The 26,091-nt window shown below is 45.0% G+C and overlaps 2 protein-coding genes and 1 long non-coding RNA gene across 8 annotated transcripts in view; 2 read left to right on the forward strand and 1 right to left on the reverse strand.

Annotated features, from left to right (window-relative positions):
• Positions 1-26,091, reverse strand: part of SPIDR (scaffold protein involved in DNA repair) — a 258,391-nt gene that overhangs the window by 30,460 nt on the left and 201,840 nt on the right. For all 6 annotated transcript variants that reach the window (XM_061123279.1, XM_061123278.1, XM_061123277.1 and 3 more), the window contains one exon: positions 8,230-8,370. In XM_061123279.1, the coding sequence (XP_060979262.1) occupies positions 8,230-8,370 (141 nt within the window). The remainder of the gene's footprint in view (positions 1-8,229; positions 8,371-26,091) is intronic.
• Positions 3,162-13,081, forward strand: LOC133042570 (uncharacterized). Its single transcript, XR_009689516.1, has 3 exons — positions 3,162-3,282; positions 12,325-12,436; positions 12,590-13,081. It is a non-coding gene; the product is annotated as an uncharacterized LOC133042570 (long non-coding RNA).
• Positions 14,528-16,668, forward strand: LOC133042569 (uncharacterized). Its single transcript, XM_061123284.1, has 2 exons — positions 14,528-15,172; positions 15,628-16,668. Exons 1-2 carry the CDS (start codon positions 14,855-14,857, stop codon positions 16,009-16,011), a joined length of 702 nt encoding a protein of 233 aa, XP_060979267.1. The 5' UTR covers positions 14,528-14,854; the 3' UTR covers positions 16,012-16,668.

The raw sequence follows: 26,091 nt of genomic DNA on the forward strand, positions 1-26,091 counted from the left end.
CAGACTTCTGATCTGAGGTCCAGGGATTACAACTATAAAGCAAATGCAAAATTTACAGAAGTGAATTCCCCTGGAACTGGAAGTAACTACACATAGGCCAGAGCACCAGAGATACAGGCTCTGGCCTCTGGAGGACCGGGCTCCAGGCCCACCCTTGACCTGCAGCCAAGTTATTACTTAGTCTCAGGAGCTTCTGGGTCTTTACTTAAAAACACAGTAACATGACCTAATTTACCAGCGGGCTAGAGAGCTGAAGGGAAAGAAAGAAGGACCACGGTGGCAGTGACACTCCTTCTCTTTCCACTTCCACGTCCTATATGAACAGACAGTGTTTTCACTGCAAACAAAAAGATTTAAGTGGGTTCTACCTAAAATTATAATCTGTAAGATTCTCCAAATTTGAGAAGGCACTTAATAAAAGCAAAATCAAGCATTTGTTTCATATGTGAGATGAACAACGAACATCCCACCAAGCTTCTGAATCACATGGCCCAGTGCCCCCACAATAAGGCCTGCTGCCACAGGCTATTTTGCTGAGAGAGGGAGAGAAAGAACCATATATATTTTTTAATACTTAGTTTTGTTTATTTATTTGGCTGTGCCAAATCTTAGTTGCAGCATGCAGGATCTAGTTCCCTGACCAGAGATGGAATCCAGGCCCCTTGCCTTAGGAGTCTTAGCCACTGGACCACCAGGGAAGTCTCAAGAAAGAGACATGTTGATATGTGAAACATCCAGAACAAAAGTCAGTCCTCAGTGATCACTTCCCAATCACAGTCCTAGGAACTGGGTGGGGGCCATGGTGGCCCAACCCACCACCTCCCAGTTCTAAATAGAAGAGCTCTGTGCAGATTTGTTATTAACACAGAGCTTGCTGTTTGGACTTCTATTTTTTAAAAGTTTGAAAGCTTTAAAACCGCTGGTCCCCTACAGGCAGATCATTATGATTTCTGTGAGATGATGTGGGGAGAAGGGGAGTACTGAGATTTGTAAGAGAAGGAATGAACGAAAAAGCAAAAATATCCTGTCCACTGGCTGTATTCTAGACTTACTGTGCTGCATGCAGGTAAATTCACTGATAAATTACTAACCAGGGTTAGGCAGCAGATGTTTTTATGTTCCTGTATCAGCTGATCGTCCTTCTGGATTCCTGGATTTAGCTAAATCCAGGAATTTAGTCTCTTGGATTCCTGTTTTAGCTAAATCTCTCTGTACTTTTAACTCCACTGGCTTCATTACCTCTTCTTGCCCATTGTTATAATTAAAAGGCCAGCTTGATTTCTGTTCTATCCTGGAAAAAAATAAAAACACTTCCAACCTCTAGTTATCATTCTTCTAAATTACTCATCGTACTCCTCCCATTTTGTTTGTAAAATCAAGAAAAGAAAGAGTTAGATTAATGCTGAACAGAGCTCTACTTTTTAGGTAATTGGAAAAGAGAAAAAAGGAGGAGGAGCAAGGGCAGAACCACTACTATGGCGTTTTCAGGTGGGCAGAACCACGCCTGTGTGTGAGCTCAGGAAATCACAGCCACCTGGGAAGGCAAGTGCTCTGTCCTGCCTGATGCCTGAGGGGCCAGCCCCCAGCACACTGATCAACGCCTGAGATGAGACTCACAGATGGTGGTTCAGCCCTGCTCTCCCCTCCCCACTGCCTCTACTCAGTGACCAGTGTCGCTCCTGAAGCTTGGATTTTGCTAAGCAAGCCACTTGAATCAGTCAGGCCGACACTGCCAAATCACCCAAGTGAACAACAGTTAGAACTGGACATGGAACAACAGGCTGGTTCCAAATAGGAAAAGGAGGATGTCAAGGCTGTATACTGTCACCCTGCTTATTTAACTTATATGCAGAGTACATCATGAGAAACACTGGGCTGGAAGAAGCACAGGCTGGAATCAAGATTGCCAGGAGAAATATCAATAACCTCAGATGTGCAGATGACACCACCCTTATGGCAGAAAGTGAAGAGGAACTAAAGAGCCTCTTGATGAAAGTGAAGGAGGAGAGTGAAAAAGTTGGCTTAAAGCTCAACATTCAGAAAACTAAGATCATGGCATCTGGTCCCATCACCTCATGGGAAACAGATGGGGAAACAGTGGAAACAGTGTCAGACTTTATATTTTTTGGCTCCAAAATCACTGCAGATGGTGATTGCAGCCATGAAATTAAAACATGCTTGCTCCTTGGAAGGGAAGTTATGACCAACCTGGATAGAATATTAAAAAGCAGAGACATTACTTTGCCAACAAAGGTCAGTCTAGTCAAGGCAGATCTTTGTTGGCAAAGTAATGTCTCTGCTTTTTCCAGTGTTCATGTATGGATGTGAGAGTTGGACGGTGAAGAAGGCTGAGTGCTGAAGAATTGATGCTTTTGAACTGTGGTGTTGGAGAAGACTCTTGAGAGTCCCTTTGGCTGCAAGGAGATCCAACCAGTCCATCCCCAAAGAGATCAGTCCTAGGTGTTCATTGGAAGGATTGATGTTGAAGCTGAAACTCCAATACTTTGGCCACCTCATTCGAAGAGTTGACTCACTGGAAAAGACCCTGATGCTGGGAGGGATTGGGGGCAGAGGAGAAGGGGACGACAGAGGATGAGATGGCTGGATGGCATTACTGACTCCATGGACATGAGTTTGAGTAAACTCCGGGAGTCGGTGATGGACAGGGAGGCCTGGTGTGCTGCGATTCACGGGGTCGCAAAGAGTCAGACACGACTGAGTGACCGAACTGAACTGAACTGAACTGGGTTCGACTGTGTCCCTCAAGTCATTGGGCGGAAGAGGGTGGAGCAAGGGGTGGGGGGGTGTCTGAGCCACTTCTGAGATTGCTACTAACAATTCCTTTATGTTTTCAAATGGTCAAGAACTACTGTGACAGTCTGCTGTGGTTCAGACCTCATCATTTTAGTCAGGTTTTCACTGCACACTCTTTTAATTGCTACAGAGGACATGATGATAAGTAACACTTGGCTCCAGCAAGACAGTCTATTTTTGGTCAGGAGATAACAGGAATGAACTTATGGGTGGGGCCGTGCCCTCCCAGGGGTGTCTGCCATGAACTGGATGAACCTCACAAGCCACACCCTGAAAGCCTCTGGGTAAAGCCCCACCCGCAAAAACCTCCTTGGACTGTCAGTGGGGCCCACTGGCAGGTCAGCTTCCTGCCGACTGGACTGACTTCAGCCCTGCGTCCACACTCAGCCTCCACGTTTGTGAACGACTGACACGGACAGACATGCAGAGGACCCTCAGGGCAGAACTTCTGTATCTAACTGCTGACAGGTTGAATTTCTTTTTATTGGATTTTTTTTTTATTGGATGGTTTTTTTGAAGCACTGTTAGGGCAGTAATCTTGACAGTGATAATGCTTGGCTTACACAGTTCAAACGCCTCTTTCAGGTGGTTTGTGGTTCTCTCTCCTCCTCTTCCTGTGATCAACCTGGTGGGTGTACTGAGCCTCTCTGTAATCTGCCGGTTTTCCCCTTTGTCAATGTCTCTATCACTGATTATGCAGAGAGATATACAAGAGTTTTCTCTTCTTAAGGGTTGTTCATTGAATGATAAAGGTAATGAATGATTTAGAAGTGCCCATTTTACTAGATAAATCTGTTCTAGTTACCCAGAAATAATCTTTACGGTTCAAGTTCAATACTCGACATTTTCCTCCTGAGCCCCTAACTCCCTAGTTGGGTCTTTTTGAGTGATGTGAAATTATACCTAGACATTTCATTTAGAAACTATTCTTCTCCAACTGGACTCATGAAACATTTGTAGCCGTTTTCATAACTCAGTGTACTTTTTAGGCAATGAATTCATTTACGTCCCTTTAAAAGACTGAGGCGAAATTCACATGACGCAGGATTAACCATGTCACACCGCACAGTTCAGTGGCACTGAGCACATTCACGGTGGAATGTCATCCAGTCCTGGAATACTGTTATCGCCCCAGGGAGACACGGTGCCCGTCAGAAGTCACTCCCTGCTCTCCTCCCTCCTGGCGAGCACCAGCCTGCACTCTATCGCCGTGTGTTTGTCTCCTCTGTTTCATGTAAGCGGGACCCCGCAGCGTGCATGCAGCCTTCTGTGTGGACTCCCTTCACTCAGCATCATGTCCTACACGGGTCAGGGCTTTGACCTTTGGGCCAGTCTTTGGAGCATCCTTGGGTTTAGGATTTAGTACCTGCTCTTTCAGTGCAGGTTTTGAACTTAAAGATTATTGGTACTTAATCTGTTACCTTTAAAACAAAAGCTGGCATGTAAACACTAACTATTAATTGGACCATTCTCTGAAATACACCCTCCTCAGCATGCCCAACCCTTCACTCTATCCTCAAAGCTCACCAGTCTGCGCCCCAGGTGGGGAGTGGATGTCTAGACCAGGGTGGTGTGTCCCCCCAACCCTCACCTGAGTCCTCAGCCCCAGACTCCTGTGGTTCTCTCCAGGGTCCCCAAATCTGAACCTGCCCTCTGAGCCCTACAAAATGGCTGCTGGGTCTGGCACTCGCTGGCTGGTGTCTTTCAGGACCTCCTCCTGGCTCTCCTGCTGGTCTGTGAGCCCGGGCAGGAAAGGGCTAATCTACACTCCTGGCATTAGTCCTGGCTACCAGGAGAATTTCCCCGACTCCCACCCTGGAGCTACCGGAAGTTACAAATCCACAGTGCCAGGTCCCTCCTTCTGCCCTCAGCGGCTGCAGAGATTCCCAGGTCTGTACCTCTGCCCCAGTCTTTCCCTCTCTTTCAAATAAATTAAAAATGTAAGAGCAGAATCGTCTCTACTCCATTTTCAATTTTCTTACCTCTTCGTTTCTTCTCTCAAAAACTCCTAGGGGCCCTTACTTTCCCTGGATCACTGCAGAATTCCTAGTTAACAGGATCTGAGGCTTCATCTGACTGACTTTTTATTTCAGTACTTTCTGATTTAGGATAAATCCCCAAAATCTAGCAGAGCAGTAACTAGCCAGATGCACAGCACAAACAGGCACCAAATATTTGAAGAATAAATGAATTATACTTTCTCCTAACTCTACTTTTATGTCTTCATAGTAATATCTTACCAATTTGAGGAGACAATTTCTATTTGCAAGATCAAGATGTCTTAACTTTCTTCTCACTCACTGCTTTCAGGAAATCTTCTGAGACCACACATTTAAGACCTCATCACTTAAAGCAACAACCGCCCCAGTCCTTGGGCAGATCTAGTCTTTAGTACAAAGGGGGACAATTCAAGGTCAAAGATAATGTAAGTTGCTTCCTCATCATGGTAGCACTCAGGCAGACTTGTCTGTATACAGTGAGGGCTGACTAAACGCTCTTCAACAGTCTTCTTCAGTACATTACTCTCAAAGTGCCACTGAAAAAATCTAAACAAAATAGTACCTTATAAACTAATAATGTACTTTAGACGGGTTAGCAGCTTTGGTTCTAACAAGTTGGCACATAAGTACTAGCAGGATTTTGAATTGAAAAAGGTTCCCCTACCCTGCAAAAATGTTGCTACCTATATTTTTTATACTTCTAGGGTTAACATATTTCAGAAAAGTTCTATTTTCCCTCAGTACTGCCGTAACACATAAAAATAAGATCACATACTAATCAGTAATAAAAAGATAATGCTCATACCCAGAATTATGACACCAAAGTAAAGTGAGTTTTCAGCCTATCTGACCTCTAAACCGTTGCAGAGGTCACCTGAGAGAAAAAAGGTCAGAGGACATGCCTGTCCCTGGACAAACAGCCAGAGTCCTGGGGAAGAAGAGAGCAGGGCAGGGGTGGGCTCAGCAGGACTATTTGAAATGGTCTTTTCCATTACATCCAGGCTATTTTCCTGACTCTTCTCACTTTAACTGGTCAGTACAGACATAAAACACCAAAAATATGTCAGAGAAACACAAAAGACGGCTGTTTTTGTTCAACCATTCCAAGGGGGGCAGGTGAACAGGGTGGCGTGCCCTGCACAGGGGCCCAGCCCCAAGGCCATCTGTCCACCCAAAGATGTCACTGTGATGGTGGACCACAAGAAACCCAGGAGCTAAGATGTAAAAGACTCCATGACTTAGCCCAAACATAAAACTACCTTCCAACTGGCAAAGAAGTAGCTTTCTATATTAGATATTGGATTATATTAGATATAGCTATAATTAGATATAATTATAATTAATCATTTTAGTTTGAATTCTGGGAAGTAAGTCTATTTTGTTAAGGTTTATGAGAAATATATTTTGTTAAGGTTTATGAGTTGCTATGAAACACAATAATTTTGGGGGAAAAAAAGAGACAATTTTTGTTTACTGGGCCATGGATAGATGACTGACAGTGGATGATGTCACTAATAGGCAATTATAACATTCAGCATTCCAAAACTATTAAATAATTTGTTTTGAAGAAATATAGCTTCCAAAAGAACAAAAAGACAATCTATTTATTTGGATGGTTACATGTCAAAGCAAAGTTAATACATAAGATAAAGAAATTAATTCCAACCTAAAAAGAAGTATCAACTATTTCAACGGCAACCCACCCCATTATTCTTGCCTGGAAAATCCCATGGACAGAGGAGCCTGGGGGACTATCGTCTGTGGGGTGGCAAAGAGCAGGACATGACTTAGCAACTAAACGACATATAGTCAAATTTTAGTCCAACTTAAAAATGGAATGGATTCCAAAAGTTTGTCTGTAAACAAATTATTTAGACTACTCACTGCATTTCCTACAGAAAAAAATATGTCCTATGGCAATGCTGTAGACAGCAGTATGCCTCCAGTACAACTCACAAGAACCCAATTAAATGTCAGGTACACAGACGGTTCTGTGGCTTCATGGTAAAGAGCAGGTGCCTTATGGAGCCAGAGCCCCTAAGGCCCCAGGCTCCATCAGTCCCCAGGAGCGCGGCCCTGGAGGCGAGTCCCGCCTTCACCAGCAGGAAGTGTGTCCCCAGGAGCAGCCCTCTGCAGCACTCTAGGAGATCTGCCAGCTGGAGGGGCTCCACTATGCACGTGACGCAGAGCCCCCTGTACCTGGCGTGTGGTGGCAAGCAGGGGAACTGTGCTGAGTGCACCTCTGGGAGGTCTACATGGGGCCTGTGCAGTTACTGCCACCAGGCTTAATGTCAGGGCAACACCTTGCTTACCACAACTACATAATGTCTTTCCAGATGCTTGTGATTCTGAAACTGAGGGCTAAATGGGGTTCAACTTTGTAAGGACAAGGTTCATGCAGCCCAGTTGGGCTTTCCAAATATCTGGGCAGTGCTGTGCCTAACCTATAAGGCAATTACATTATAATACAGCTACCTTTCCACACACAGGAGGAAGCATCTGCTACAAGACAAACGTGCATGAATCAACCCAGGGCTCATAGGGGATCTGTCCTTCAGGAAAGCAGGGTCCTGGGTGGAGCCACTGCTCACCTGCCCGGTGCCACGTGAAAGACAGATGAGGCACAGAGCTGGGATGGGGAGAGCGGATTGTGGATGGAGGTCGTGCGGAGGAATGCTCGGCAATGCTCAAAGTTTAGGAAGACCACAGCCAGACGGCTGCTGTGCAGACCACTGGCTTCTAACCTGCTCCAAATAGGACAGCATATGCACATAATGGGCCTGTCCTCCCTCAGACAGTGTGGCAAGCTCAGACATTACTCCAGCAAAACACTGACATCAAGACATACAATGACACGCTGTTTGAGGAAAGAGGCTCCAATGAGAAACCCCCAAATTCACTGTTTACAATTCTCTACATGACTGGATAGTTCCATTAAAAATGTTCTTCTTTCCCCTAATTCAAGACTAAGATGATTACTGGAATGGAACAACCCACCGCTGGGCCAGATACATGTACCATTCCTACCCAAAACAACATTGAGGGTGAGGTGTCATGCAACTCGAGAGAAAATATGCTTTCTTGCCATGGAAGGCAAAAAACATGACAAAATAAGAGTTTTTAAATGCCTTTTCACAAAGTTGTATTTTCATTTATATAAATGAACTCACGCAAAGCTACCTTATTAGTATAGATAATATACAGAAAAAAGTTTAGAACTAAAAGACACATATATAGCATTTTTAATCCTAATCTTAATAAAATTGTGAACCACTAAACTTGCATCATTATTTCTGTTGTCACATAATGTTTCTCTCAGAAGTACTTTATGGGCTTAACCCAACTCCGGGCCTTGTTTTAGAGGCAAACTTTAGGGCCTAGTTTGTCTTTAAAAATAAAAGTACGGATGTCTCACCTTGCTCTGGTGACCTTCTGCAGAACCTTCATGCCTGACAGCCTGCAGCACTTCCCCTCCAGCTGCCTGTCCTTCAGGACGTCACCCTCCGAGTGCACCTCGCTGAAGAGTCCAAGGGCATCTTGCACAAGAAGGCAGACTCTACAAAAAAGCATCCACATTTGCTCTTTAGGAACCAGGTTTTGATTTGGTACAGAGACCAGAATTTCCTTCTCCTTCAACAGAAATCCACTGTAGGCATCTTCCTAAATAGGTGAACCAGGATAAAGGAATGATACTGAACTAAAACATGCACTTCTTAGACTTGTACAAGCAGGTGTGTGGACCACCATCCACAGAAAACAGGAGACAGAATTCTCTTCAGGAAGATAAGTACTCCCTAAACCCAACGTCCTTTACAAGAGCACACTGAGGCACCTTTCAAATCAAGCATTTTACCACTGCTGGACACAGAGTAGCCCCCTTTCCCCTGTTTACCCCATCTGCCGTAACAGAAACATTTATGTTTTGTATGGACGCTCAGCATGGAGCCACGGTCTCTCATGATCCTGTCCTGTTTGGAGCAGTCTGCCGTGTGAAGGCAGGGATGAAGACAGCACGCATTTCTGTGTTACACCTATCGTGTTGTTTTGTCCTCTGACCATTCTGCAAGGCAGAGCCTCTACGAGGGAAGCCCTTTAGTTTGCCCTGACTTGCTCCTCTGCTCCTAGTCTAACTGAGGCTGAGGCAGGGCCGAGCGACCAGGCTTCATCTGCCAGCTGTGAGAGGTCAGGGCAGGGGGTCCTACACCCACTCCTATGCCCTCGGTTGCCTGACCGACCCCTGGAGCATTTCACACTGCTCTGTACTACTGTTAACACATATGAAGTCAAGATGTGTACAAAAACCTCCATGGACCTGTTTTTTTTTTAATTTATTTATTTAGTTGGAGGCTAATTACTTTACAATATTGTGGTGGTTTTTGCCATACATTGACATGAATCAGCCGTGGGTGTACATGTGTCCCCATCCTGAACCCCCCTCCCACCTCCCTCCCCATCCCACCCCTCAGGGTCATCCCAGTGCACCGGCCCTGAGCGCCCTGTCTCATGCATCGAACCTGGACTGGCCATCTATTTCACATATGACGATATATATGTTTCAGTGCTATTCTCTCAAATCATCCCACCCTTGCCTTCTCCCACAGTGTCCAAAGAGATCTGCTTTTTAAGACTAGAATTTTTTTTCTTAATTGGAGGATAATTGCTTTACAGTGTTGTGCTTGTTTCTGCCACACAACAATGGGAATCAGCCATAAGTGTGTATATCTATCCTGTCCCTCTGGAACCTCCCTCCCCGCCCCACCCCATTCCACCTGACTAGGTCATCATAGAGCACTGGGCTAATCTCCTCAGGGCACACAGCAACTTCCCACTAGCTACCTACTCTGCATATGGTAATGTATATATTTCAATGCTACCTGAAACTAGAGAGGATTTCTGACTGCTTGTGTGGAGAAGGGAGAGGTGGGGAACTGGATCCTACCCTGCCTTGAGCCTGCTTTGACGTTTGCCCGTGTCGTAGATGACCCAGGAAGGGTGCTCCTGTTTATTCTTCGGCCTGGAGTCCGTCCTGCCTTGGGGGGTAGGGAGGCACTCAGACCCCCGTACTACTCTCCTCAACGTGTTCACACCCACCACACATACCTGCCCGCCTTGTCTGCTCTCGCAGGCGGCTCTGTCCCCCTGGCCCACGGGGACGGGAGCTGGGCGGTCAACACACTCCCAGTGGGAGTGGGCTGAGGAGCACACAGGAGCCCCGAGCACTATACTGGTCCCTGCTCATGACCTGCTATCTCCAAAAACCACTGCAGGTCTGCACAGAAAAGGCCCTCGATCAACTTGTTTTTCCTGAATCGAGTTGTTTCCCATAAATTACATCACATTCAGGGAACACAAATGCCTTGCAGGGAGGTAGTACCGTGGGGGTGACTGCAGCAGCTTGAATGTTCTCACTGTAAGGAGACGGTAGGGAGTGAGCTTGGGCTGGCACAGGGACGGCACCGGGAGTCCGTCCTGCCTTGGGGGGGAGGGAGGGGCACTCAGGCCAGGTTTTAGAACATGGTTCCCTTACAGCTCATGCTCCGCCTCTATAAGGTCTGTGAGTAGACTGCCTACGGTTGTGCTTGCTGTTTTGGACAGTGTTTTTCTTTGCGGCCAATGGATGGAAAGTACAATCAGCTCCTGTAATCCATCAATCCTAATGGAGTTTACTATTCACAACACTTCTAATGAGGTTCGCATTACCATCTGGTCTGTGCATAAGGAAAGCGCCCACCAAGGAAATGGCAACCCACTCCAGTACTCTTTCCTGGAGAATCCCATGGACGGAGGAGCCCTAGGCTACAGTCCACGGGGTCGAAAAGAGTTGGACACAACTGAGCGACTTCACTTTCTTTCTTTCTTTCCCAGACCTGATGCTCTTTTTGTATCATCTTCTCTGATTGCTCTCGAATGTCCTCAGCGCCACAGTGAACAGAAGCAGTGACACAGGGCATCCTTACTGTGTTTTTGGTTTTAAAGAAAGTATGCATCCTCAATTTTTTTTTTTTTTTGGTGGTAGATATTCTTCCTCAGGTTAAAGATTCCAAGTTTCCTGAGAAAAATTTAAAATAATGATTGGGTCCTAGAGCTTATAAAATGCATTTTTTGTATTCAATGAAAAGACTGTATAAGTTTTCATCTCCTTTGCTAATGTGGTAAATGACAATGACAGTTTACCAAGTGTGAAAACAATTTTTTACTCCCAAGAAAGAGCAACGATTCTGCTATATATTCAGACTTTTGTTATCTATACCCATGAATGATACGGACCTTTAATTTTCTCTCTCAGATTTGGTATCAGGATTCTTTATATCAGCTTCATATAATGAGCAGACAGGAATTCCTTCTTCATCTAAAAACTTTATATAAGACTTGAGTCATCTGTTTTTTGACAGTTTGAAAGGATTTAGTAATAAAATGACTTGGCTATTGGGCTTTCTTTACCTGGGAAGACTTTAGCTCTCAATTTCTTGAATAATAGTTAAACTTTTGGGGATTTTCTGGTAAGTTATATTTTTCTAAGGGTTTATCCATTTTGTTTACATTTTCAAGTTTATTAGCATAGCATAAAGATAGAACAATACCCTTTCACTACATCTCTAATAGATGGGGCTGATCCTCATATCTTCCCTTTTCAGTACTGCTTATTTATATCTTCTCTCCTCTATGAGTTTTTCCATTGAATTATTATTAATCATTTCAAAGAACCAACTCTTGGCTTTGTTTACTCAGTTCGTATTATTAATTTCTACCCTTATGCTTATAATCTCCTGCCTTCTATTTTCTTTGTATTTATCCTATTATTTTTAAATTGCTTTTTATGTTAGAGGCTTGGCTCATTTAATTTTGAACCTCCCTTCTTTCTAAAATGAGCTTAGACTATAACATCTCTTCTAAGTATCAAATTAATGATATCACATAAAATTTGATATTTAGTCTTTTTACAATTATTCATCAGTTCTAGGTATTTTAAAATTTCCATTATTATTTCTTCTTTGATCCAGGAATTATTTGGAAGTATTTAAAATTTGTTCTATAAGGATTGAAAATGCACATATTTTTGTCATTAACCCTAATTTAATTGCACTATAGTGAAAGAATATGCTCTCTGATAATGGTTCTCTTACATTTGTAGAGATTTGCTGTATGGCCTAGCACACAATCTATTTTTAAGACAATATCAACCAAGAAGAATGCACATATTCTAGTTGTTAAAGATAGTTTTGTATGAGATCTGTAAGTCAAGTTACTTAAGTGTATTCTTCAAGTCTGTGTTCCTTCACTAACTTTTGTCTGCCTCACTGACTGGTTATCCGATTAGCTATCTATTGCTACATAGCAAGTCATTCTACAATTTAGAAGCTTAAAATAACAAAGATTAGATTTTTCGAGTGGGCGTGGGTTAGAAACGCATCATCTTGACAGTGGGTGGTGGGTGCCAAGCCCTGTTCCATGGGCATCATTTTATCCTTAGACGGCCTCTGACAGCGTGGTTATTCTCACCCTCACTCAGCATACAGAGAACTGAAGATCAGAAAGTTTTTGGGTCTTGCAACTGCTGATGGGTGGCCCTGCACCTACTGTGGCAGCCACGCAGGCTGAGACTTCAAATGCGGCAAACGTGGGTGAGGAGCTGAATTTTAAGTTTTACCTAACTGTAATTAGTTTAAATGTAAACAGCCACATATGGCAGCACAGTCTAAAGGTGTAACAATTAGAGGATCCAAAAAACTATAAATATTATACTTAATAATCAGCTAATCAACCTTTACGTACAGATGTGAGAGTTGGATCATAAAGAAACCTGAGCACTGAAGAATTGATGCTTTCAAATTGTGGTGCTGGAGAAGACTCTTGAGAGTCCCTTAGACAGCCAGGAGATCAAACCAGTCAATCCTAAAGGAAATCAACACTGAATATTCATTGGAAGGACTGATGCTGAAGTTCCAATACTTTCTGTACCTGATGCAAAGAGCTGACTCATTGGAAAAGACCCTGATGCTTGGAAAGACTGAGGGCAGGAGGAGGAAGAGGCAAGAGAGGATGAGACGGTTGGATGGCAACACTGACTTAATGGACATGAGTTTGAGCAAACTCCAGAAGACAGTGAAGGACACGGGAGCCCGGCATGCTGCAGTTCATGGGGTCGCAAGGAGTCAGACATGACTTAGCAATCAAATTATGTTTTACCAAACATTAATATTCAATTAATAGGTATTCCTTGAAATTCATCACCAAAATGTTGCTAGCAGTAATTTTTCTAAAATTTACTTTGTCAGATCGACAGAGGAAAAAATACACTGAAATCATATATAATTATTAATGTGTTCAATTTTCCTTGCAATATGGTATTTTATACCCAAGAACACCATGAAACCCCTGTCTGCTCACCTGATGCACTATGGTTTCAGTCTGTCGGGAGTGGTTATTTGGCATGTGGAAACCAGAAGAATGCCCTATCTATCTTAAAGATACTAGTGTTAAATTTCCACACATGTGACATTTTTTTAATATGCTGTGGCTATAAGACATTGATACTGGCTATAGGATTTGTCCATGGGTCAAGCAGCTGACTGTCCAGTATGGGGGTGGAGGCGGCGTGGAGGCCTGCAGGGCAGTGAGCTTTGCACCCACTTCTCCCCATGGGCGCTCCGATTGCTCCTGAGCACACCCCTCCTGTCTCTCAAGTCTGACAGCGATTCCGGGGTGGCCCTCGGCTCTTTCCCTGATGTTCTGTTACCTGCTCGTGGCTCTGTCATCTGCCTGAAGCACTGTGTGAACTGCCCTCCCAGATCCTGTTCCCGTCACTCTTGGGCACCACCTCCCTCTGGGCAGTGCCCCTCTGCCTGCACGGATGCCTCTGCCCCAGCATGGGTGCTGGTGGGCGCTGGTCTTCTGGGCAAGCCTCTCACCCTAGGGGTGAGCTAGCGGAGGTACTCTTGGCCCCCCACACTTGGGGTGGAGCCTCTCAACAGAGGCCTGGGGATGTGGGATGTGGTGGACAGCCCTCCTAGAGGGAGACGGAGTGCTGGAATGGGCACTGTCTGCGCCCCTGGAGCAGAGCCTAGAGCAGCAGCAGCAGCTGGCAGGAAGTGGGTCAGGGCTCAAGAGCCACAGACTCGCTGTTCTTACTGAGACATAGTAGGCTTCCATGATTCCACAGATGGAATGTCCTCCATCTGCTGTGTGCCCTTAGGACAATTTCCAAAAGCTCAAATGATTGTTCAGTTTCTGCAGCTACAATGCTTGTATGCGAGGGGAGAGTCCACTGTGCCCTCACTGCTACTCCAGAAGCTGGTTCTTATCTGACTTTGCAACTCACTTTCACGCCAAACAAAGACCCTCTGGACAGCCAGCATGTGCCCGGCTCTTCAGCCATTATTTGTGAGTTATGAGAGTATTTGGAAACTCTCTGAGTTCGCAGACTTAAGTGTGACTTGTTCTTTTTTCCTTAAAAGACATCTTGACTTGCGTGAACACAAAAAATGAGCCAAGTACAAAATTACTGGGTCAGACGCAGGAGTGCTTGATGCAAAGAGGCCTCGAGGGCCATAGAGCCACAGAATCAGTTGTCACAAGATCCTCAGTAACAGTGGCACGAACATGCTCATCCCCGGTCTCAAGAGGTTACTTGTGTGCTAAGTACAGCGGGACTGCTGCGGGCCCAGGCCTGGGCAGGGCCCTCGGCTCCTCCCCAGGGAAAGGCCTGGCCTGAGCACACACACACAGCACAGGCTGCAGGGCTGCCGGAGCCTTCAGGAAAGCACTGGGGTGGAAGGGCCTGGCCAGGTGGTTGGGGAAGGCTCCTTCCAGGGCTGGTCTTGAAAGCTGTCCTGTGCAGGGTTGACAGGAACACACTCGGAGCAGGGAGCTCAGCACACTTAAAAACTGGTACAGCAACGTGGGAGTTTTCCTGTTCGAGAAGTTGAGAGAAGGCTGGAAAACACTATGCAAGAACAAAGATAGAGGGAAAGTGGTCATAAGGGGAAAGACTACTTACTATTTGGGTATTCCCATGCATTATTTTTAATTTAAAATCAGTTATGTTTATGCAAATGGGGATGGAGGTAGAGATGTCACCCTGGTGGGCAGCTCTGGGGGCGGGTGTGGAGCCGCAGCGAGCAGCCTGTGTGAGGTGGAGGGTTTGGGTCCAGGCCCAGGTGGGTCAATCACTGGCCCGGAACAGCCAGCACGCCCACTTCCTGCCACTGGGGAATAATGGGGATGCTGGGAGGGCTCAGACGGAATGCTGTTGTAGAATCACGGCCGCTGGCACAGGAGGTGGTTGCTTTAACAGAGAATGCTCGGAGCCCCAGACAGGACGCCAAGGACACCCAGTGACACCATGCCCCAGGCTGCAGGTAACTTTCATGCATGCAGAGCACTGATGCTGGGACCCCAAGCCTTGCATGGGAGGGAAACTGCTGCTTTCAGACGTGGTCCACTCGGATAAACGTTGATAAACGTTGAAACAGCACAGAAAAAATGTCTCCAGGGAGGAAGGGTTAAAAAGCCTGTCAGTCTGCCATTCAAAACTCTCCAAGTTAAGAGTCTGGCAAGAGAATGCCACTTATCTCAGATCAAGGTTCCACCCAAGCCTAAAAGACTGACCTTCACCAAGTAAACCCCTCCCCCGCTCTCACAGCCGTCAGCGCGGGGCTGCGGGGGAAGGGCTCCTCTACTGCTGGAGACCTGCCCGGCTGCTCGGAGCTCCGCTCTGACCAGCACAATCCAGGTAACTTCAATCTGTTTGGCCCCCAGTGGAGGGCCTGCCCCTACTCTGCACCTAAGCATCTCGGTCTCCTTCACCCACCAGGCAAATCCACTTTGCTACCAGACGGAGCTGATCGACAGGAAGGTGGCATTCTCTGGTCAGGTATCAGCTCTCCTGAGTGGTAAGAGGTGTGAGCCCCTGTGTAAAAAGGCCGGTCTCCTGCGTGAAAGGCCCACAGGACAGCGACTGAGGCAGTGGAGAGAGCTCAGAAACAACGCCGTCACCCCTGAAGCCAGCTCAGAAGGTGCCTCAGGTGCCAACCCCACCACCCGGGTCTGTCATAAGGAAAGCGCCTCTCTGCTTGAGCAGTCGAAATCAATGACAAACCCTCGACCGCTGCTCGCCTGGCCGCAGAGCCCTTGGCTGCAGCGCCTCAACTTTCTTGCATTCATGAGCCAGGAGGGTGAGGCTGGAGGAAGGGAGTAAAACTGGTATGCAGCACAGCACCTGCCCAGCAACAAAATAACAGATAAGAGGTGCAGGGTTCAACCCCAGCCGTATCACCATGGAAGGATAAAGTCCACCATGGAGTTAATGTTTGTCTTTAAGAATGCTTCTTTCTTTCCTTCTCTTATGGGCTGAACATCTCATCATGCTAATTAAAGAACATTTAAAAAATTCTGAAAGTGCATGTACTGTTAATCTGTGAAAGCAACAAAACAAGCATAAGGAAGAAGAAAAACAAAACTGTTGATTCACAGAGGGGGTTTCAGAGAGCCTATAATTTAATTTCTGAAGCTTCAAATGCCCCTTCCCAACTTTTCAAAAATATTTATTTTTCCCTCCTTTCATTCACTGACTCTGTATCACAGACACAGAAGCAGAGCGGGACAGAACCAGTGAGCGTGTGTGCACACGTGTGTCTGCGGATGCTCGTGTTCCAAGAGGGAAGCAGATGAAGTGACATGTGGATGTTTACATGAGTCGTGAAAGCAGTTCTGAGCAGTTCACCAAGAATTCCCGGAATCAGAGTCAGGTCCGGCTGCTCTATTCTAGGTCAGAGTCAACCGAAGCAGTCTCTGATCAACAAGGGTCTTTCTCGCCACGTTATAATCCCTTACTAAGCCCAATCTAAGAAATAAACAGAAGAAATTCCAGGATAAAGTGAGAAAAAAAGCAGGAAAGAGAGAAAGGGGAGGAGAGGTTGGGAGGGGAATTTGGACCCGACCCGGGAGGTGGGGGGGTGGGGTGGGGGTGCGTAGCACGAGGGGCAGGGCCTTTCCCAGCTCCAAGCCGCAAGCAGACGGGAAACCAGATACAGCAGGACACTGTGTCCTCCTGAAAAACAAGCAGACCGAGCTCCTAAAGTAAACAGTTAATCCTGCTGTTTATCTTTTCAGCATGAGATGTTAGCAGGATGATTTCTACTGCACAGAAATGTGGTTTTATTCATTAGAAAAATCATATTTTCTCTTTGCTAAAATAAAAGTGTGACATGGAAACTTTCTAATATCAGTGAATAGCAAGGAATAACAATCCTTTTTTTTTTTTTTTTTGCTAAACATAACTAAAGCATGGCAAAAGTCCCGAGAAAGGCCTTTTCCACACTTGCACTTCCTCTTTATTTTCGGAAAATACTGCATTGGTGAAATTAACCAAGCAACAAATCCTGCTGCAAGCTTGGTCTGAAGGGGGACACAAGTAACCAGGACATGATTGGAGTCCTGGACTTGGACCGCAGTCACCGCCCCTGGAGATGAGACTGGACTGGGCCGAGGCATGTCAGAAGAGGACATCTCACAGCCACAGAAGTCCGCCTCCAGAATAAGTTTTCAAAGAGACAAAGCTACTCCTACACATTTTGAAGTGAAATTCCCATGGACAGAGGTGGCAATTCTGCCCCTCCTCCAGTGGCACACTGGCCCAGGCCAACGACAGTAAGACATCACACCAGACACTCACGGCTGCCATGCACCTGGGCTCAGGTCTCACCCATCCCGATGGTATCTGTGGGCCGTGTGCCTGGTGCTGTGAAGCTCAGCACTGTGGATGTTCTGCATCCACCTCCACGAGGACCTCCCAAGGTCCTCCAGAGTGACGCCTTGGCTGTCTTTTATCACCCACCTCTCTCCCCTCCCCTCCATCTCCAACATTTACAAACTGCTGATTTGTCCTCGGTTTCTAAGATTTGGCCACTTTGAAACATTATAAAAATGGAGTCATCTAGTATAGGATCTTTGGATTGAACTTTTCCCCTCAGCACAATGCCCTGAAAACAATCAGGCTGATAAGCTTTGTATTTTTATAACAGCTTTACTGAGGCCTAATTTACAAGCCATAAAATTCACCCAAATAAAAATATTGTGTCAAAACATACATAAAACGTACAATTTCACTATTCTAAAGTGTACAATTCAGCGGCACTACATACATACACGTGTTCTCCAACCACCAGCACCAGCTAGCCCCAGAACATTAGTCCGAAAGCCCCAAGCTGTCACAGGGCCTCTCTGCTCTCCCCTCCCCCAAACACATTGATCTACTTCCTGTCTATGGATCCGTCTGCTCTGAACATTTCACAGGAATGGAATCACGGAAGCTGTGGCCTTCTGAGACTGGCCGATTTCACACAGCGTAACATTTTCAGGTTGCCTACAATCTATATTGATAGCAAGTGCCAGTACTGAACTCCAGTACTGTTTGTTGCTGAAGAGTATTCCATTATATGCATACGTAACATTTTATTTATCCATCCATCACTGATGGCCATTTGGGTTGTTTCCACATTCTTACCTTTACAAGTAATACTACTATGAATGTCAGTGTACAAGTTGCGTAGATGTATATTTTCAATTCTTTTGGGTTTATACCGAGGAGTAGGTTTGCTGGATCATACGGAATTCTATGATTGGCTTTTTGAGGAACTGCCAGACTGTTAATCCAAAGTGTACCATTTTACCAGCCATTATGAGGGCTCCAATTTCTCCACATCTTTGCTCAGTTCAGTTCAGTCGCTCAGTCATGTCCGATTCATTGTGATCACATGGATTGCAGTACACCAGGCTTCCCTGTCCATCACCAACTCCCAGAGCTTGCTCAAACTCGTGTCCATCAAGTCGGTGATGCCATCCAACCATCTCATCCTCTGTTGTCCCCTTCTCCTCCTGCCTTCAATCTTTCCCAGGATCAGGGTTTTTCCGGATGAGTCAGTTCTTTGCATCAGGTGGTCAAAGTATTGGAACTTCAGCTTCAGCCCTTCCAATGAATATTCAGGATTGATTTCCTTTAGGATGAACTCGTTTGATCTCCTTGCAGTCCAAGGGACTCTCAAGAGTCTTCTCCAACACCACAGTTCAAAAACATCAATTCTCTGGCGCTCAGCTTTCTTTACAGTCCAACTCTCACATCCATACATGACTACTAGAAAAACAAGAGTTTTGACTAGACATACCTTTGTTGGCAAAGTAATGTCTCTGCTTTTTAATATGCTGTCTAGGTTGGTCATAGCTTTTCTTCCAAGGAGCAAGTGTCTTTTAATTTCACGGCTGCAGTCACCATCTGCAGTGATTTTGGAGCCCCCCAAAATAAAGTTTGTTACTGTTTCCATGTTTCCCCATCTATTTGCCATGAAGATGGAACCGGATGCCATGATCTTCATTTTTCGAATGTTGAGTTTTAAGCAAGCTTTTTTACTCTTCTTTTTCACCTTCATCAAGAGGCTCTTCAGTTCCTCTTTGCTTTCTGCCATAAGGGTGGTGTTATCTGCATATTGGAGGTTGTTGATATTTCTACTGGCAATTTTGATTCCAGCTTGTGCTTCATCCAGCCCGGCATTTCTCGTATAAGTTAAATAAGCAGGGTGATAATATACAGCTTTGACATACTCCTTTCCCAATTTGGGACCAGTCTGCTGTTCCATGTCTGGTTCTAACTGTTGCTTCTTGACCTGCATATAGGTTTCTCAGGAGGCAGGTAAGGTGGTCTGGTATTCCCATCTCTTTCAGAATTTTCCACAATTTGTCGTGATCCACACAGTCAAAGGCTTTGGCATAGTCAATAAAACAGAAATAGACGTTTTTTCCCTCAAACTCTCTTGCATTCAACGGTTGCTGGCAATTTGATCTCTGGTTCTTTTGCCTTTTCTAAATCCAGCTTGAATATCTGGAAGTTCACAGTTCACATACTATTGAAGCCTGGCTTGGAGAATTTTGAGCATTACTTTGCTAGTGTGTGAGATGAGTGCAATTGTGTGGTAGTTTGAACATTCTTTGGCATTGCTTTTCTTTGGAATTAGAATAAAAACTGACCATTTCCTGTCCTGTGGCCACTGCTAAGTTTTCCAAATTTGCTGGCATACTGAATACAGCACTTTCACAGCATCATCTTTCAGGATTTGAAATAGCTCAACTGGTATTCCATAACTTCCACTAGCTTTGTTCATAGTGATGCTTCCTAAGGCCCACTTGACTTCACATTCCAGGTGGTCTGGCTCTAGGTGAGTGATTACACTATCATGGTTATCTGTGTCATGAAGATCTTTTTTGTGTAGTTCTTCTGTGTATTCTTGCCACCTCTTCTTAATATCTTCTGCTTCTGTTAGATCCATACCGTTTTGGTCCTTTATCCACATCCTTGTAGACACATATTATTGGCTGTCTTTTTTATTACAGCCACCCTAGTGGGTGTGAAGTGATATATCACACTGTCGCTTTGATTTGCATTTCCCTGATGGCTAATGATGTTATCATGTGATTCTTGGTCAACTTCTTTGGCGGAGTGTCTATTCACATCCTCTATTTTTCATTTGGGTTATCTATTTATATTGAGTTGCATTAGTTTTTATATATACTTGGTTACAAATTCCCTACCAGATATGTGATTTGCAAAAAGTTTCTCCAGTTCTCTGGGTTGTCTGTTACTTTCCTGGATGTCCTGTGAAGCAAAGAAATTTCTGTGTTTATGAAGTCCCATTTATTTATTTTTTGGGGGGTGTATATGCTTTTGGTGTCATATGCAAGAAACAACTGCCCAATATATACGGTTATGAAAACATAGTCCTATTTTTTCTGTTGAGTATGATAGTTTTAGTTCTTATATTTAGGCCCATGATCTATTTTGAAATAATTCTTATTTATGATGTGAGGCAGGGGTCAACTTGACTCTTCTGCATGTGGATATCCATTTGTCTCAGGGCTACCTGTGGGAATTACTATTCTTTCCCAGTTAAAATGTCAGCTTTCATGTCAAAAAATCAGCTGACCACAGATGAAGTGAAAGTCGCTCAGTTGTCTCCGACTCTTTGCGACCCTGTGAACTATACAGTCCATGGAATTCTCCAGGCCAGAATACTGGAGTGGGTAGCCCTTCCCTTCTCCAGGGGATCTTCCCAACCCAGGGATCGAACCCAGGTCTCCTGCATTGCAGGTGGATTCTTTACCAGCTGAGCCACAAGGGAAGCCCAGATCACAAATGAAAGGTATTATAAATTTTAAAAGAACATATATATCATGCCGGTGATATCTTTTAAAAAATGAAGTATATGAGTATAGGTCTTGAAAGAAATAATCTAAACCCACCAAAGGAGAGGATTTAATTAGATTTTTTGCCTGTCATTAGCACAGAGCTGTATAAATGCATCTATCCTTCCCAGGATATACAGACTATAGTTGTTGCTATTGTTTATTTAGGTCCAGGGAAACCTGAGCAAAGGTAACTGACCAGGCTCTCATTTAATCCAGTTCCATGACTGTACCATCAGAGGACTCCCAATGTCCTGTGTCTTGTGGTCCAGACTTGTGGTTCTTCCTGTGTGTCCCCTCTTTGTTTAACACAGCCACAGCCCCACCATTCTCTTGGTAACTCTGCTCCAAAATCTACAAGTGACCTTTTCCACACCCAGTTGCTGTAGTCAATTCATTTGCTCCATGTTTATCTTTTTTAACATCATCCTTCCTTCTCATTCCTGTTTTGCTTCTTGCTTTGCATGTTATATGGACTAGGGCTATGTCTCCTAAGCGATCTCCTAACCTGGTCCTTCCCTCTCACCACTCCTGCAGGTTGCTCTAAAACACTCTTTCCCAAGGGACAGAGTTAGTCATATCACTCAGCTAGTTATGGAAGGTCCAGGGCATCCTCTTGACTCCTGCAGGTCTCCTGACTCAAGCACGTGTGAGTCTAAGATCAAGCTCCTGCAGTCTCACCCCAACTGAGTCTTGGCTCCCATTAGTTCCTCTAAACAAACCTCAAGTTCCCACCACCATACCTGTCTAAAGATGCTCATTTTTCAAAGACAAACTCATGCCACTTCTTTCTCGATTTTTCTCATTCTATAGTATAAACAATTTTCTTTTTTCCTTTCTTTAGTATTTTATTTATTTGTCTGCACCAGGTCTTAGTTGTGGCATGTAGAATATTTAGTTATGGCATGCAGGATATAGTTTATTGACCAGGGACTGAACCCAGGCCCCCTGTATTGAGAGCGTGGAGTCCTAGCCACTGGACCACCAGGTAAGTTCCCCGTTCTTCCCTTTTCTTTGTATGCAAAATGATTTATTTTTTGCCTGTTAGTTTTTAATCACATTCTACTCAAAAACTTGAGTAGATCTCTTCTCTCTCCTTTCTGGCTGCAAGTTTCTGGGGGATGGGAACATACTTTGTATTCCCCACGTGCCCATCGCAGCCCTTAGCTGTGCATTACAGATGATCGACACATGCTTGATGCACCAAGCTGAATTAACTGACAGGCATTTATTCAGGCTTTGTAGGGACAGAAGGTGTAAGAAGTAGTTGCAACACTTGTGGACAAGAATCAGTATTAAAATGCTTTATACAGCTAGTTCACAAGCTGAGACCTTACACTGCTACAATGGGTAGGAGTATTAGTGTCCTAGTGAAGTTCTAAATCAGAGTAAGATAGATGAAGGGAAGAAAGGATCTTAGTTAAGAAAGTTTTTACTCAAAATGTGCCAAATCAACCAAGCGGCCCTGGGGGCAGTGGTCACTCTTACTGCTGAGTCTGCAGGCCCGAGGGCCTGTGCGTGAGTGCAAAGAAGGAAGAAGACATTGAGTGTTTCTGTAGTGCCGAGGGAGGTCACACATTCCATGATGCTCCCTGGCTTACCACGTGGCTTGGCGGCCAAACCCAGAGTCTTCACTGCCTCTCTCGTCCAGAGTTCTCCGTGAAGCCTGAAGCCTTAACACACTAAGGCCACGCTGAATGCAACAGCTCCGACCTTCCTGAGCATCGCGGGGGCACTGGTTACATGTAGTCTTGGAAGAGAAGAGTCCTGAATATCTTCAGGGTCTGTGGTTCCAGGAAGAGCGCCAGTTGAGAGCAACCAGGCTGCGCTGGACCTCGTGACGCAGCAGGGGCAGGGTGACTCATCCCAGACGACCGGCTTCTGAGTCAGGGTTTCACACTGGAAGCTGACTAACCGGCCTGGAAACCGGTCCTGTCCAATGAGCGGCGTGTAAATCATCGGTGTTTGTGAAGCAGAGGTACATGTTCTACCTGCTCTGACCTTACCAAACAAAACACAAACCACCTTGGCAAGAGGCATGCATGCAAGGCTGTCTTCTTTTTTAAACATCAGTATTGATTTTCTAAGTTCTTCTGTAATCCTAAGAACACCTGTTCTAGGGACACTATCACTAAGCAATAGTAAATTGTTTTAGGGTATTTGATAATGACATAATTTCAATTTCAAAGACTAAACCATACTCAGTTTATCATACTCAGGACAGCAGATGAGGGATCAATTTCAGAAGACGACTCGACTGCAGAGAGAAGGAAGGTCCTCAGGTGTGAATCCACCTCAGGGCAGGACAGTGGCCACACCCGGCTCCCAGCCCCAGCTCAGCCAGCTGGCAGCCCACCCCCAGCACGGTGAGCGCCCCCCGCCCTGCTCCGTCTCCACAGGCCAGCTCTGTGTGCGGACCAGCATGGTGAGCCCCTGCGAGCGCAATGCTCCTCTCCCAGCAGGTGCCCTGCAGCCCTCTTTTCTGTCGTCTTTGAGAAACTACAGGCCTCACAATCTCGAATTTTCTAAAACTTCTAAATACAGTACAAAACAGTCCCTCCTCCCTCTCCCCGACCCCCGCCCTGAATCACTAGTGTCCTAGTGAAGCTGTAAATCAGAACAAGATAAATGAAGGAAGGACAGATCTTAGCTAAGAAAGTTTTTACTCAAAATCAATTGAGTAGCCCTGGCGGCACCCTCGTCTTATTTCCCTCACTCTCAAATGAGGGTCATCCCTATAAACAAGGACCTTCTCCTATGAAACCACCGTTAATGACCAGAGAAGGGGAAGGAACACTGCCCGCCCTCACTCGCACACCCACTGCGCTTCCCCACTATGCCCACCCAGTGCTCTGCAGCAGAAGACCATTCAGAGCTGTGTGCCGCTGTCGGATCCGAGTCTTCCTTGACTTTCACGACCTTGACATTCTTCAAGGATGCAGTTTTGTGGTACACAAACTCTCACTTTGGGTTTCTCTGATATTTTCTCATGATGAGATCCAGCTCATGTATTGCTGCTGTGTGCTAACAGCTACCATGCTATTTCAGTAGGGACCATTTGTGACGATGATCAGTTTGATTACTTAACTGAGGTAATGTCTATCAGGCTTCTCAACTGTGAGGTACTTTTTCCTTCTGAAATTAAAAAAAAAAAATTGTGTGGCAAATACCGTCAGGCCATGTAACTATCTTAGTCCTTGTCGAATTTTTGAATCATTAATTTTTAAAAACTGTGGATTCACAAATTCTCAAACAATGGGTTGTACCCAAAACTATGATTTTGATGCTCAACTTATCCCAGAATCAGCTGGTTGTGGCTTTTTTCAAGCTGGCTCCTGTGTCCTCCCGATATGTCTCCATCATTCTTTTGAGAACATTCCTTCTTTTCCACATAAAATGTTCAAGATGCATATCCTATTTTCTCCCATCCCACCCTGGAATCACCCATTTCATCAGATATTTAAAGCTAATATCCAGGTGCTAAATGTGCTCAGTGCTCCTGGAGTGTCACAGGCCCAGGACCTCACAGAAGACAGACTGGGGAGTATATACACACACGGGAGTATATACACACATGGGCGTATATACACACGCGGGAGTATATACACATGCCTTCCCATACGTCAGCACATGTGCACCTCTGTTTTCTCATCCATGTACCCGTCAGGAAAACACTAAGTTTACTCACACAGTTCATTTTATTTCTCTCTTTCTACATCTGTAACTCACAGGTAACTCAAACTCAACACATCTACAACAAAACCCACACTTTCCTTGTTCTCTCCACGTCTGTTAGCCTTCAGTTCCCTGTCTCTCTTTATGGTACCCACCATTCATCTTGTGGCCCAAACCACTGAATCCTTCTCAGTTCCTCCCTTTACTTCACTCTCCACATTAAACACTTCACGCAGTCCTGCCTTTTCCATGTCTTCAGGGCACACCACCTCTTTATCCACCATTCCCCGTGCTTCTCACATGGCATTTATGATACATCCTCTTCCGACAAAACCTCCCAGAAGCTTTGAGTTGCACGGAGCATACAGTCAACAGCCCAGCCACAGCTTCCTGACCTTCTTATGACAGACCCCAGTCCGCCCTGCCCCTGGGACATTCTCTCCAAATGCCTCATGGCTTCTCACCTTTGGGATTTTTTTTTTTTTATTTCCAATGGCAGATAATTGCTTTACAATATTGTATTAGTTTTTGCCATACATCAACACAAATCAGCCATAGGTATATGGATGTCCCCTCTCTCTGGAACCTCCCTCCCACCTCCCACCCAAACCTCCCCCTCCAGGTGGTCACAGAGCACTGAGTTTAAGCACCCTGTGTCATAGAGCAAAGTCCCACTGGCTACTTATTTTACATATGGTAGGGTGTGTGCTTACATTCTACTCTTTCACTCAGATACTATGTTACCCACAAGGCTCTCCTCGATTCTTATGTGAAAGCACAACCACTGGGTCATCCAGGTTTATCTGAAGTCAGAAACAGCATTACTTTCTCATATAGTATGTGTTTGTCTGCTGCCAGTGTTCCCTGATCTAATGTTGGTTCCATTAGTGCACAGACTTCACCTTGTTTGGTCTTATTTATTGCTGTATCCCTAACACCCAGAACAACGCATGGCAGAGGCGGCACAAAGGTGAGTGCTGCATGAATGTCTCCACTGGTCTTCTTCGGTATATTATGCAGCAGCTCAATACTATATCGTGAGGTTTGTCAGTGTTAAATAATCTTCCTTATACTGAATATTGGGATTGCTTCTATTTTTCCATTATTATAGGCATTGCCACCATTAAGAATAGTGCGCACTCTTGAGATTTTTTTTTTTGTGTTTCTTATGAATTAAATTTCTAAGAATTTTAGGGTCAAAGAGTGTATCTTCATTGCTCTATGTACTGCTTTCCAAAACCATGGGTAACGGTTAAAAATTCCCAAGAGCAATGATTGTGTATAAAAGTCCTTTGTTTTCCTAAATAATATATAATTAAAAATTTTAAATTATACAGAGGAATGTGACAAAGATTCCCTCCCATTCTTGTCC

This window comes from Dama dama, chromosome 21, assembly GCF_033118175.1.
Source record: "Dama dama isolate Ldn47 chromosome 21, ASM3311817v1, whole genome shotgun sequence".
NCBI lineage: Eukaryota > Metazoa > Chordata > Mammalia > Artiodactyla > Cervidae > Dama > Dama dama.